Source organism: Muscardinus avellanarius (genome assembly GCF_963383645.1).
Source record: "Muscardinus avellanarius genome assembly, chromosome: 7".
NCBI lineage: Eukaryota > Metazoa > Chordata > Mammalia > Rodentia > Gliridae > Muscardinus > Muscardinus avellanarius.
Window position 1 is genome coordinate 61,958,127 of NC_137793.1, and position 14,725 is coordinate 61,972,851.

Genomic DNA, 14,725 nt, shown 5'->3' on the forward strand with positions numbered 1-14,725 from the left:
AAAATGATGTCATTTGCAGGAAAGTAGATGGGGCTGGAGAACATGATGCCAAGTCTCAGCAAGTCCAGATTCATGTGTTTCTCTTATATGTGAAAGCTGAGAGAAATTTTTAAAAAGAGAGAATTCAGGCCGGGTGTGGTGGTGCACGCTTGTAATCCTAGCATTCAGGAGGCTGAGACAGGAGGATCGCAGTTCACGGACAGCCTCAGCTACTTAGTGAGGCCCTCTGCAAATTAGTGAGAGCCAGTTTTATTTATTTTTTTATTTTATTTTATTTTTTGTGGTACTGGGGTTCCTGGAAACCCTTCTCCAGGTTACACTCTCAGAACTATTTTATATTTTTATTTGGAAACAGGGTCTCTTAAGCCAGCGTGGCTGGCTTCGAACCAGCAGGATCCTCCTGTCTCTGCCTCCCAAGCGTGGGGATTACAAGCGTGCGCCACCACGTCCGGCTGAGACCCTGTTTTAAAGTAAAGAATAAAAAATAGGGCTGGGAGCTGGCTTAAGAACCTGTTTCCAAATAAAAATATAAAAATAGGTCTGGGAATGTAGCCCGGAGGTAGAAGAGCTTCCAGGAACCCCAGTACCACTAATATATATGGGGCTGGGGGTGTAGCTCCGAGGTCGAATGTCCCTGGGCTCCATCCCCAGACCTGCAAAAAAAAAAAAAAAAAGAAAGGAAATTCAGATAAATGAGGAAATGAGGAAGAGAGATCAGTAGGAAAATGCAAAGGGATCATAGGAAGGAGCTGGGAGGGAAAGGAGGCTTGAGGAAGGAACCAGACATGCTCTGTCCAGACATGAAGGTGTCATACTCAACTCACTGACATGAAGGGGGCATGGAGGAAATTCAGCAAGTGCTGTGTGCATGTGTGTTGTATTATTTTGAGCATCTCTATGATGCGCAGTTCAAATTCACATGTACAGGTATTTTTTAAGGTTCTCTTTTTCCCTAATTTGTGGAGGTTGTTTAAATTATAATGACTTAATAAACATAAAGAAATGGTTATCAAATATTTTAGCATTTCTACTTGTGACTTCATAAATGACATTGTTTGAATTTAATTGTTCTTTTCTCAAAAATATAACAGAAAATTTGAACTGGGGGGGAATGTGGCAGCTGTCTTCCTTTATAATGCTATATATATATATATATATATATATATATATATATATATTTTTTTTTTTTTTTTTTTTTTTTTTTTTTTGCGGATCTGGGGATGGAACCCAGGGGGATTCTACCTCCAAGCTACAGCTCCTGCCCTATTTTTTATTCTTTATTTTAAAACTGGGTCTCACTGAGTTGCAGAGGACCTCACTAAGTAGCTGAGGCTGTCCGCCAACCGCGATCCTCCAGGTCTCAGCCTCCCAAATGCTGGGATTACAAGCGTGCGCCACCACACCCAGCTTATAATGCCATATTTTTATTTGTAGCTCCCTGGCTTTAATAAGCTGGCAAGAAATGATTGATAGCCTTTTTTCTTTCAGCGGTTTACCTCTGCAAGAGAACAATGCAGAACAAGGCAAGACTAGAGCTGGCCGACTACGAAGCTGTAAGTACCAGAGGGCTTTCTGACAAAGAAAGTGTAAACGTGAAGAGGAAGAGGTCTGGGGTTATTCCTGGCCACTTTGTTAACTTTCTATATTCAAAATTTTTTTTTTTTTTTTTTTTTTTTTTTTTGGTGGTACTGGGGTTCCTGGAAACCCTTCTACCTCCGGGCTACACTCCCAGACCTATTTTTATTTGGAAACAGGGTCTCTTAAGCCAGCACGGCTGGCTTCGAACATGTGCGATCCTCCTGTCTCCGCCTCCCAAGCGCGGGGATTACAAGTGTGCACCACCACGCCCAGCTCTATTCGAGGATCTTAATGGTCAGATTTCCATGAATTAGTGAGCACAGTGGCTTCAGAAAGCCCTGCTTGACTCCTTCCTCTCTTCATGCACATGGAAGACAGTAAAACTCTAACTACAGAAACTCATCAAGTTAAGCATTGCAAACCTATCGCCCCAGTACTTGGGGCCAAGACAGGAGGATCACAGGTTTTAGGCCAATGCACAATAACTTAGCAAGACTGTTTCCAAATAAAAAATAAAAAGGGCTGGCAGTATAGCTCAGAGGTAGAGTGCCCTGGGTTCAATCCCCAGTACCACAAAATACAAAGTTAAATTTAAAAATAAATATACAAACTCAATGTAGAGAAAGGAAGCAGCTGGGCATGGTGGTGCATGCTTATAATTCCAGGATTCTGGAGGCAGAGACCAGAGGATGGAGGTTCGCAGACAGCCTCAGCTAATTTGCGAGGCCATTTGCAAACTCAGTGAGACCCAGTTTCAAAAATAAAAAGACTAAAGCCGGGCATGGTGGCGCACGCTTGTAATCCCCGCGCTTGGGAGGCGGAGACAGGAGGTTCGAAGCCAGCCGTGCTGGTGTAAGAGACCCTGTTTCCAAATAAAAATAGGTCTGGGAGTGGAGCCCGGAGGTAGAAGGGCTTCCAGGAACCCCAGTACCACAAAAAATAATAATAAATAATAAATAAATAAATAAATAAATAAATAAAAAGACTAAAAAAATAGGGCTTGGGTATAGCTTGGAGGTATAATGCCTTTGGGTTCCATCCCAAGTACTGCAATAAATAAATAAAATAAAAGAAGAAAAAAGGAAGCATATTTTATTTTCTAAAATTGACTTAGCTGTAAAGATTTCGGATAAATTCTAAAGTGAAGATACCCAAACTCTGAGAACTAAAGGCGACCTACACCAGGAACTCTTTTTGGCAAGTCTCAGGGCGGTCGCTAGCAGCAGGGGAAATAAGTCTGAGGAGCCTTGTCCAAACGCTCATCTTCAGTGGTGTTGTCTACAGTGGCCGGCTCACACAGGTCAATGTTTGCCATTGTTTCTTTTGCTCCCTCTACGACTGTTAACGTGAGGATTGGCTGATATGATGAGCACGACTCGGGTCCAGAGTGCACTTAGGACTGTAGAAATTCCACATTTGTTCTCTTCACAAATAATTATGATAAGTAGGCCCGAGAAGTCTTCACCTGGGGTGTTTTTCAGGAGAGCCTGGCCAGGCTGCAGCGAGCGTTCGCCCGGAAGTGGGAGTTCATCTTTATGCAAGCAGAAGCACAAGCAAAGTGAGTCCTTGTGAGTCTTTCGGAAGTTTTGTTCAAATTGTGGCCTCTTGTCCAGAGAGGCGCAGCTCTTAACCCTGCTTACTCTCCATTGTTGCGGTGTCGGCAGAGTGGACAAGAAGAGAGACAAGGTCGAGAGGAAGATCCTCGACAGCCAAGAGAGAGCCTTCTGGGACGTGCACAGACCTGTGGTAAGGAAAGGCAGTCACATGCTTGTGGGCCCAGGCTTCACGGGTCGGGGGCCCTGGAAAAGCAAGGGGAAGCCGCGGCGCCCCCATCACACGGCCCACATAAGCTGGGTGGTGAGTTAGGGGCTGATCGCCACTTCTGAGAAGGCGACCGGATTCAATCCTGTAACATTCAGTCTCTAAAATTATGCGGCAGCCAAAACATGCCCGCAATTCCCGCCGCAGGGAGGCTGAGGCAACAGAATCACAGGTTAGAGGCCAGCCTCGACACTCAGGGAGACCTTGTCTCGTTTGAGTATGCATGTATGCACGTGTGTGTATGTGTGTGTGTCTGGTGGTGGTAGAGCACTTGCTTGCCTACTATGTGCAAGGCTCTGGGTACCATGCCTAGCACCACAAAAATAAGTGAAACAAAACAATTGTACTGTGACTTTTTTACTTGATTACTCTTTATTTTATTGGACTCAGAGTCATTCTATCTATGAGCTATACCCCCAGCCCTTCTTATTTTTATTTTGAAATAGGGTCTCATTAAGTTGCTGAGGCTGGCCTCTACCCTGTTGATTCTCCCGTCTCAGCCTCCTGAGTCTTGGGATTGCAGGCGTGAGCCACCGTGGCCAGCACCGTGGTGCTGGGTGCTGCCGTACACACCCCAAGGAGGACAGCACTGCCAGTTATGGTTGTTTACATTTGAAGACTTTATAGTAAAGTAAAGATATTATTCCTCCCAAAGTTTTCTTTGGGGAATCATGTTAGTAACCTATTGTTGACTTTTTTAAAAAAGCAAATATTGATATTTATTTATTTAGTGCTTTTATTTGTTCATTATAGTTTCACATTATAATGTACATCATGTTGACAGCAACATACTTGCACATGCTCTGGGTGCTCCCCTTCCCTTTTCCTTCCTTCCCAATACGTAGTACCCAGATTGATGTTGGTGTAATTCACATATACACACATAGTCTATGGAAGTATTTCTATGAATGAACCTAAGTCTTCCTCCACCCCTACCCTTGTATCTCCTCCCTGGCTCCCCTGAGGTTCTCCTCATCATCTGGGGTTTCTCTTGTATCCCAATTACTTCCTATCTTACACATATTAAAGAAAATATATGACCCTTCACTCTGATCTCACTTAACATAATGTTCTCCAGGTCCTTCCATTTTCTTGCTAATTAGGTAATTTTATTTTTCTTTATTGTTGAGTAAAATTCCAAGGTGTATGTTTTCCATAATTTTGAATTCCATTCATCTGTTGGTAGACACCTAGGTTGGTTTCATAGTTTGGCTATTGTGAATTGTGCTGCTATGAACATAGGTGGCATATATTACTGTAGTTCTCTGTTTTCCCCTCTGGAAAGATACCCAGTAATGGTATGGCCAGATCATATGGTGGATCCATAACCAGTTTTCTAAAGACTCTCTGCACTGATCTCCATGTGGCTGGACTAGTTTTCAGTCCCACCAACAATGTAGAAGAATGCCTAGTTCCCCACAGCCTCGCCGCCGTTATTGACTTTCACAGACTAATATTTTATATGGCTCAAATCCAAATCAGCTAATACTTTGATATCACATTGGATCTATATACAGACAATTAACTGTTTCTCTTCCTTAATAACATAAAATTGCATTCCCCAGATGAACAGATAATGAGTGTCCTTAACTGATACCAGCAGATTTTGGGTACAGTATTAAGCCATGCTCACAAGTGACTGTAAGACATATCTAACTTCATGTATGTTTTTCTATTTTGATGCAGTATCATTTTCTTCTATAAATTTCTTTAAATACACACAAGGCACTAGAGAATAATATTTATATGTATTACTAGAGTAAATAATAGGTTCACAGCATGAGTGACAAATCATTTAGGAATACCTTAAAATTTTCTTCTCAACTACCTTCCAAGTCAAACCAAAATAGAACGACTCTGAAGGTTTGTTTACCTATGCATGCACTTCAGTTTTAGAGAGTAATACAATTCTTATGTTCTGTTTTGAATTCTCAAGGTACAATTGATAGTGAATTAACTAATAGCACTCAGAGCAGAATTTTGAGTATTATTAGTTACAGTGGAAGGTATTATGAGTTCATACACATGCTATCGCAAGGATAAGAAGTAGAAATTTTTGGTTTTGTTTGTTTTGTGGTACTAGGGATTCTGTTTCTGAGTTGCACCTCCAGCCCTATTTTATTTTTACTATGAAACAGGGTCCCACTAAGTTGATAAAGCTGGCCTTGAACCTTCAATCCTCCTGTCTCAGCCTCCCAAGTATTGGGTTATAGGTGTGTGTTAGCACATACGGCTCAAAGTGGCTTATTTGTTCTAAGCACTCTTTAGAAAACAGTAGATACATTTTGTTTCCCTATTTACCCATTGGACATCCAGTGACCCATCTGTAGCTTCGTTTTGTCTACATGGCCTGTATCCTCGTGCAGCCCAAAGGAGGCACACCATGCTGCTCCTGTCCAGGCCAATTCTGTTGCATGCTCTGAGATGCCCATGGTCACAGAGCATCTAAATCGATCCCACACACTCCCTTCCCTGTTGCCTAGCAATAGACTCAGCTGGTCCTTGCCATTTCTCCACTTATGTTGAAGGCCAAACATGCCTCCAGTGGTCTTCTCCATCCAGTGTGCACTAGGTTCCCATCCTCTATGCCTCCTTCTAGCAAGGGGAACCCAGAGTGCTCTCCATGAACACTCCATGTCCCTGCCACATCCCTGCCAAGCTTCCCACTAGAAGGTCAACCCCAAAACAGTTTGTAGACAGAAGCCACCAAGAACAACCTGTAGGCAGAAGCCACGCTGAAGCCCTTGGCTCCCGCTCCCTGGCCCCTGAAGATGCTTCTGTGGAGCTGCGCATCACCTAGGACTGAGCCCCCAGGTGACACTTTGTTGCTACTTTCTAGAAACAAGTGAGTAGAACTTCAGGTTGTCTCGCTTGCCTTTTGACAATGGCATTTTCCCAGAAAACCCTGCTTTCAACCATGTGTGCTCCCATATTACAACCCTGTACATTACTTCAGAGGCAACAGCTATTGACATTTTAAATTTTTAAACATTTTGAAATGGTCTCAGACACTTGTGAAATGATGACACTTGTCAAGACCAGGTCTGCCAAGCAGAAGCTGCCATTAGCTTTCTGGGTAGTTTCTTGGGTAGTTGACAAAGATGATAATGACAGGGGTATTTGCTATCCATTTATAAGGTCTCCTATCTTTCTTCTTTTTTACATATAGCTCTCTAACTCCAGAATGTTTAAATTCCCTCTATATCTTTTCTTATTCAATTGAGTCCATGTGGAATATCCTGATGAATCAAGTGTGTGTGAACATGGTATACATACAAAGATCCATGCTTAGAGGAGTTAAATGCTAACACTTACTCCCCCCAAAAAAAGCTATCTAGGCACAGTGCTGCGCACCTATAATCTTAGTACATTGAAGGCTGAGACTGGAGGACTGCAGGTTCGTGGCCAGCCTCAGCAATTTAGCCAGTATCTCAGAAAATTAGTGAGAATCTATTTTAAAATAAAAAAATGAAATAGGACTGGGGGTGTATCTCAGAGGTAGAATCCTTCTAGGCTTAATCCCCAGCAACATACACACATACACATGCACGTGTGTGCACGCACACACACACACACACACACACACACACAGAGACTCACACACCAAAAAAAGTCATCAACTATTTGAATTTTATTTGTTTTGTTTAAGTTTATGTGGTTTAATTCTGTTATTTATTGACTCAAGAATAGATTGGAGGCTGGGCGTGGTGGCGCACACTTGTAATCCCAGCATTTGGGAGGTAGAGACCAGAGGATCGCAGTTCGAGGACAGCCTCAGCTACTTAGTGAGATCCTTCACAACTCAGTGAGACCTTGTTTCAAAACATAAAAGAGACTAAAAAGATTTTGACTTGGTGGATATCTTTGAGATGCAATGCCCCTGGATTCCATCCCCAGTACAAAAAAAAAAAAAAAAAAAGAATAGGTTGGAAATCATTAGGCAGAAATATAGTGGGGAAAGAGAAATCTCAAATAGCAGCTCAACATCTCTAAAATAGACTTTAAGTTAGTTAAATGTAAAATATTATGATATATTACATAAATTTAGACATTGAGAGGGACTCTAGGTTCTTTGCTGGGGAGAATGCAAAATGGCATAGCTACTTGAGAAGACAATTTGGAGTTTTCTATGAAACTCAATATATTTGTGCCATACAATACAGCCTTCGTGCTCCTTGGACTGAAAGGTCATGTCACACAAAACCCTGCTGTCTCTACACAAGCGGTCATCACAGCTGGGAAGCAGCAGCAGCATCCACATGATGAAGTGTTTTATGGTAGATGTAATGAGCATCAGCTCATGAGAAAGATACAGGATTGTGCCACATAAACAAATCTAGTCTCAGAAGACTAGACTAGACGTCATGTGATTCCACCTTTAGGACATTCTGGAAAAGGCAAAACTATAGAGAAAAAGAACAGTGGTACCAAGGGATGAGGAGAAAGTACAGAATGAAAAATCACAGTAAACAGGTGGTTTTTTAGGACAGCAACTCTATTTGAAAGAATATTGTAATGATGGATACCTGTCACAATACATTTGTCAAAACCTATAGAATGCACAACATCAAGAGTGAACCCTGATGGAGCTATGGGATTCAAGGATAAAATGTCCGTGTTGACTCGAATGTTAGATTGAATGAATCCGATCTACCACACTCTTGAAATGCTAACAGGCCCGAAGCAGGGCAGGGTGAGGGATATGAGAATTCTCTGTACAGTGCTCAAATTTCCTGCAAGCCTAAAACTGCTCAAATACAGTCTATGACATTTTAAAATACAGATTAAACTTTTTTACAGAGTGAAACAGAGGGCATGTCACAGGAAGAACAACGAACCCAGTAAAATCTCTGGCCCCCAAAACAAAGCCGAGCCCTGGGATGCTCTAGACAGAAACGCATTCTATTTGTTTAGTTTCAGGTCTGTGCTTGGAGAAAGCCTCTGCCTCTCTCGCTGTGTCCCTATACATTGTGTGGCTGGAACCTTGAAACAGGACATAATGGAGCGTGTTTATTGGTTTCTGTCTTATCCAGTGTGCTTGGTTTGGTTTGTCTTGTATGTAAATGAATTCTTGACGGTATGATAAAAAGCAAAACAGCAGAGCTCCGCAAAAATAATTTGCAAATTTAAAAAACAAATCTCTTTGAAGGATCTGGCCAGTGCGCCATAAGGATAATTATTTTCCTCCTCCTGCATATTGTGCTTGAAAATCCAGCCAATGACTTTTCTCCTGGATGTGAATAAGTACATTCAAAATGTGTGCATCAAAGAACTGAGAAAATTCAAAATTCCCTTTCTTAAGGAGCAGTTGGACCACCGCTAGGTGCACCCCACATGCTGTCTTAAAGCATGACCATCTGTGAGTGTGTGCCTTCGACAGTGAAGTCCATCAGGATCCCAGTGTCCCATGGAAGACCTTTATTCTAAATATGCTCAAATCATTTGGCAAGATAAAATGGAATAGATGAAGTAAAACAGTAAATTTATTTGATCTTCACTAAAAGAAAATCTATGCCTCACCCTATTGACTTATTCACTTAGTATAACTTTCAACTAGCAATTATAGAAACTGGTTGCCCTAGAGGAGAAGGACCAAGATGGATAAAATAGTGTCTTTGTAATTGAGATACTCAGAGTTCTGGGTAATCAAGATGGAAACCGAACTAGGTAATCATCATGTAAATATTATGGTGAAATCTGTACTGGAACCATGAATATCACCACTCAGAAGTAGAGGTTTAAGCCTTGTGTGGTGGTGAAGGCCTATAATCCGAGAACTTGGGAGACGGAGATAGGAGGATCACACATTTGAGGCCAGCTTCAGCAACTTAGTGAGCCCCTCAGGAGCTTAACATGATCCTATTTCAAAACAAAAAATAAAATAGACCTAGGGGTGTATCTTGGAGGTAGAATGCCCCTGGGTTCAATCTCCAGTACAAAATAAAAATTAACCAACACATGGCACACTCCTATAATCCCAGCTATGGGGAAACTGAGGCAGGAAGATCACAAGCTTGAAGCCAGTCTGGACAATTCAAGACCTTATTTTATGATAAATTTTAAAAATAAAAATTTAAGCCAGGTACGGTGGCACATGCTTGTAATCCCAGTACTTGGGAAGCTGAGACAGGAGGATCACCGGTTCCCTGTCAGCCTCAGCTGCTTAGTGAGGCTCTCTGCAACTTAGTGAGACCCCATTTCAAAAAAAGAACAAAATATAGGGCTGGGGGTGTAGCTCAGAGGCAGAATGCCCCTGGGTTCCGTTCCCGGTACCACACACACAAAATAAAAAATTCAAAAGGGCTACATGTGTAGCTCAGTGCAGAGCTCTTCCCTAGTGTGGGCAAAGCCCTGGATTCAATCCTCAGGACCACATTTCGTAGAGGTTTGCATTTATCCAGTGTGAAGATAGGGGACATCATGTGTAAAGACAGTAGGGGGAATCACAAAGCAAGTGACACATTAATTTCACTTAATCAATGTTTATGTTTAAACACACAATGTACTTAAACATATCGAAGTCCACCACTAAGCCAATCAAGGGAGGGAGGGGCGAGGAGGGACTGGGGTGGGAATTGGGTAGGGGTTAAATCGGTGATGTGTACATGTATGTCTACACACGCTTTTTACCCCAATATGATGTATGAATATAATGCACCAATAAAAAATTAAAAAAATAAAAATAAAATAGTTAAAACTCAAATTTAAAGAAATATATAACTGACAAAGCAAACAGGCAATCTGTGAAACACATATGGAACAAGTATGATAAACTATAGTATTACTATAAAATAATTATATAATTACAAGAGAATGAGATTTCTCTTAAAATAGATAAAAAGGCTTATGCTATTAATTTATCAGAAGTATATAAATGACTATTCAAATTAGGAAAAAGAACTTTTCTTGTCATAAGAAAGCAAATTAAAACAATGAGGCGCTAAATTCTTTAAATTTAGTTTATTTATTTGTTTTGGTACTGGGGATTGAACCAGGGGCATTCTACCTCTGAGCTACACTTCTAGCTCTTTTTATTTTTTATTTTGAAACGGTATATCATTAAGTTGCTGAGGGCCTCACTAAGTTGCCGAGGCTGGCCTCAAAACAACAATCCTCCTATCTCTGCCTCCCAAATACTAAGATTACAGGCGTGTGCCACCACAATTTATATTTTATTTTTAAAAATTAAAATTAACTTATTTTCAAAATTAAATCAAAATTACTGGCAAGAGCAGTAGGGGACAAATGTTTCTAAATGCTAAGTGGTACATTGGAATTACTTTTTTGACAAATAGTTAAAAAGTTGAAATCTCTTATACAGTTAGGTTCATTCACCCTAAGTATACAAAGATGCTCAAGATATTAAACTGAAGGGCAGCTAAAATATAAAACAGCAGGACAGTTTAACCATAAATAATGGTTAAATGAGATGTGTCCAGGGCCACACTGTAGTTCACTAGCACAGCACATGCCTGGTACACTCCTGGCTCTAGGTTCAATCCTTATCATCCACAAGGGATGGGAGGGTGGGGAAGAAGTGCACAAGAGATCTACAAGATAACATATCATACAGCTCAAAAGGAGAATTTCAAACCTGTAGAGGAAACCATAGGAAGCTCTCCAAATACAGAACTATATGAAAGAAAATCTTAATTTTATTTGAAAATATAGATGTCTAGAGAAACAATTAGGAGAGAATGTATCAAATGTTGATTCTAGCTATTCTGGGCACATGAGATTATAGGCCTTTTAACAAGGAGTGTGTCACCGTTCTATTCTGAAGAGTTTACACGATCAGATATACTTAGACCCTGTCATCGGGCCCATAACGTCTGGAACAGGTGTAGGCATGCACCCGGTGTGTCACCCCATCCCATCCACCACACTCTCAGGGCTGTCGTGCAGAGACACTGACATCTGGGAGAGGCAGAGTGAGCGAAATGCCCAGGGAGGGGTGGGCACCGAGGCCGTGAGGACTGGAGCCACAGGCCAGCCCGCTAGACGCCGCCGCTCCCCCGGCTTCCAGCCTTGGGGAGTGGACTTGGCCTGCTTTGCTCTGGGTGAAGGGAGGCAGGCTGCATGAGGATGCGCCTTCTCATCCTGTGTTATCTACACGATTCCACCACCGAGCAGGGAGATCTCGTCTTCTGGACAGTCCAGCGTGGAGGGATAAGAATGGCATCGTTACCATCTCCTGTATCATCACCTGGGTCTCTCTCCTAAGATTCAGTACTTCTCGTTAAGAGAGGGAGTGCTAGCTGTAATCCCACTACTTGGGAGGCTGAGACAGGAGGATTGCAGGCTCCAGGCCGGCCTCAGCCACTTAGCAAGAGTGTTTCAAAACAGTTGGCATGGATTTCCATTCATTTGCCATTTCAGAAATGGATAGCAAGCTTTGAGAGAACCCTGTACGTTAGGCGATCTCTCCCTTTCCTTGTCAATTAAAAAATTATACTGAACAAATATTGTAAGTGTCTGTCTGTCCAGCTACTATTACTATGAGGAGAGCTACTAAGTTTTTAAATAATTCCTGTTATGATCTTCATCATCTCTAAGGTTGGGACTGTAGCTTTTTTTTTTATTAATCTGAGCTAAGAAAGTACATTTTCTATTATGTTTAAAAAGGTTATAAAAATAAAAGTAATAAAATTTTGCTGTAATTATTTCATGTTGATAACATATTTTACTATATTGAGGAAAAATCCCTCTAAAAATTTCTCCATTCCATTGGAGTTGTTTTTGATAAGACTCTTCTTTATTTTCCACTTTAAGACAGGAGGTTGTTAACTCAGATATGTTTTCCAAATCAGACAATATTTTCTTCAGGAAAGAATGTATTTAGTAGTTTTTAAGTGAGAGAATCAGGCTTGGAAATCACTTATACAAGGCACACAGTCACTTTATTTTATTTATTCATGTGAAGTTCCAGGTTTGCTCTCTTCCTTGTAAGGTGCTGAAAATGAACGAGAAAAGACACGTTGATTGTGTGGTTGCCCTTGGCAACTGTCATTAATGACCATCTGGTCACCAGTTCTCAGCACAGGCTGACAAGGGTGACCACAGATGACAATCCTCCTGATCCAGATGACCCCAAATTGGTGTTTTTCTTTGTGAATTCTCAAATTCCCCAAGTGTGTCATTCTCAGCTGAGACATCAATGGCAAAGGAAAACCAGGAAGCTCTGAGCTGGAGCTGCCACCCTGTGCCTTGGAGATGGAGAAAGGTGGGGTCTATATTTTGGTTCCCTTCTGGTTTGGATGGCTCCTTAGTCACCTTTGACGACAAGGGAGGAGAATCGAGTCTAGATCTCTGAGGCTCTTCCCGTGGAGCACTGGAGGCACTGGGGGAGCTGATACCTGTCTTCTCAGTGTTGGGGCTGAGTGGGTAGAAGATAAGAATGGTTAGTTTGGTTTTTTTTTTTTTTTTTTTTTTTTACTTTCTTTCTTCTGTTTTTGCTGCTGAGGATTGAACCCAGGGGCATTCTACTTTTGAGCTATCCCCCAACCATTCGGGGATGTTTTTTATGTTTGTCTGTTTGAAATATGGTCTCACTAAGTTGCTGAGGCTGTCCTCCAACCTGTGATCCTCTTGTCTCAGCCTCCCAAGTACTGGGGTTACAGACATGCACCATCATGCCCTGCAAACATTTGTTATTTTATGCAGCTCTTGAGAACGAGGAATTCAGGAGCCTTTCCTGGGTGGTTCCAGCTGACCAAGCCAAGTGCTTTGCCGGCCAGGGAGGGTTGTGGTCATCTCTGGGGACTGAGAGTTGGCTCATTCACATGGTGGTTTGCCACAGGCTTCAGTTCTCCACCGCAAGGACCTCTGCGTAAGTGTATTTAAGACATGGCCTCCTCCAAATAGAGAGACAGCCTCAGATCTGAAACCTCATTTTTATAACCTAATCTCAGAAGTGGCGTGTGTACCATGACTTCTATCATAGTCTACCAGCGACACAGACCAATGTGGGTAGAATGTGGCAGGACGACATGAAAACACGTAGCAGGAAGAGGAGGTCATTCAGGCCCACGGTGGAGGGTGTGCCCCAGTAGAATCTGGGCACAGGGAAGCAACTTGGATTGGTGGAAAAACTTAAACTAGGCCCGGCTCTAGCATGAATAAACACTTTGCCATGGTGAAGTGTTGTTGGGCCAGGAGGCCCTAAGCAGCGGGGGACCAGTGGGGTGGTGGGATTCCTATACACTTCTCATGGCTCTGCCAGGAGACTCTCTGCCAAATTCCTGGAGGAAGAACATGGAGGGGCAAGCCTATAAGAAAGAATTTCTTTCACTCCCGCAGTAACTTTTAGTTGGGTTGTGACGTTTCCTGAACTTTAACTTTGAGAACTTCCAAGCAGAGCTAACTAATACTTCCTTCCAAATCTTGTGGAAAGCAGAGACTTCAAGATGCCTGTGAAGGTGCATTCACAAGTGATTCTCATCATTGGGAAGGAGGTAGTGAAAAAATAAAACCACAGAGACTGTGCCTCGCTGTTCCTGACTCCATATTCAGTCTCAGCCCAGAGCGAGGCACATGGTGGACATGTTTTGAATTAACGAGTGAATTAATCATAGCTGCTCTGCGTCATCATGGCATAATCCTGTTGGGTGAGACCAGGCACATCGACTTAGTTTGAGAAGTGCCTAGAGTTTTTGTTGCCACACTCTGATGTTTGAGCCATCGGTGGCCAGGTCTGGGTCCATGGGGTTTGCCAGCCTCTCTGCAGCTTTCTCCTTTCTGACAGAACCACTCACCGATCAGGCTGCCCCTCTGTTCAGGTGCCACGGGTCAGCTGAAATCCATGTGAAATTTATGCCACCAGCATGGAACCAGTCTTGTGGGTTATTATCTGATAACAGTACTAGTTAGAACCTGTCTCACAGTGTCTTGATGCAAAGGCCTTTGATGTTCATCCTGCTGCTAATACTTTATAGAGAACTTGTAGACTGGCGATGACCATCCTTGGTTTACAAGCAGGGGACACGGGGACTCTGTGGAAGTGGGTTCTGTTGACTATGATGGGGGGATACACGAGTCCTTCATGAAGAATAAACTCCTGATGTTTGCTCCAAAGTCCCCTGCCATCAGCATGGAGGAGAGTGCAGCCTTTCCTGGTCAGTTCCTAATGTACATCAGGGTGTTATTTTGCATCGAGGCTGACTTTGTGGGCATCGACTAGTTTTCCTTTTTTATTAAGGGCATATCACTCAAGGTTTTCATTTGTTAGATGATCTAGTGTACTTTGCATGAACCTCTGTATCTCAAGGCAAGTGGACAGCAGAACATGTCCATCACCCCTTAGGGGTAGCCAAATATTATCAGCTGT

At 42.3% G+C, this 14,725-nt stretch overlaps 1 protein-coding gene across 14 annotated transcripts in view; it reads left to right on the forward strand.

Annotated features, from left to right (window-relative positions):
* RGS7 (regulator of G protein signaling 7) overlaps positions 1-14,725 on the forward strand; it is a gene marked incomplete at both ends in the record, with an annotated part of 439,059 nt that overhangs the window by 366,739 nt on the left and 57,595 nt on the right. For all 14 annotated transcript variants that reach the window (XM_080698947.1, XM_080698950.1, XM_080698943.1 and 11 more), the window contains 3 exons: positions 1,489-1,553; positions 3,060-3,136; positions 3,243-3,324. In XM_080698947.1, coding sequence (XP_080555073.1) covers positions 1,489-1,553; positions 3,060-3,136; positions 3,243-3,324 — 224 coding nt within the window. The remainder of the gene's footprint in view (positions 1-1,488; positions 1,554-3,059; positions 3,137-3,242; positions 3,325-14,725) is intronic.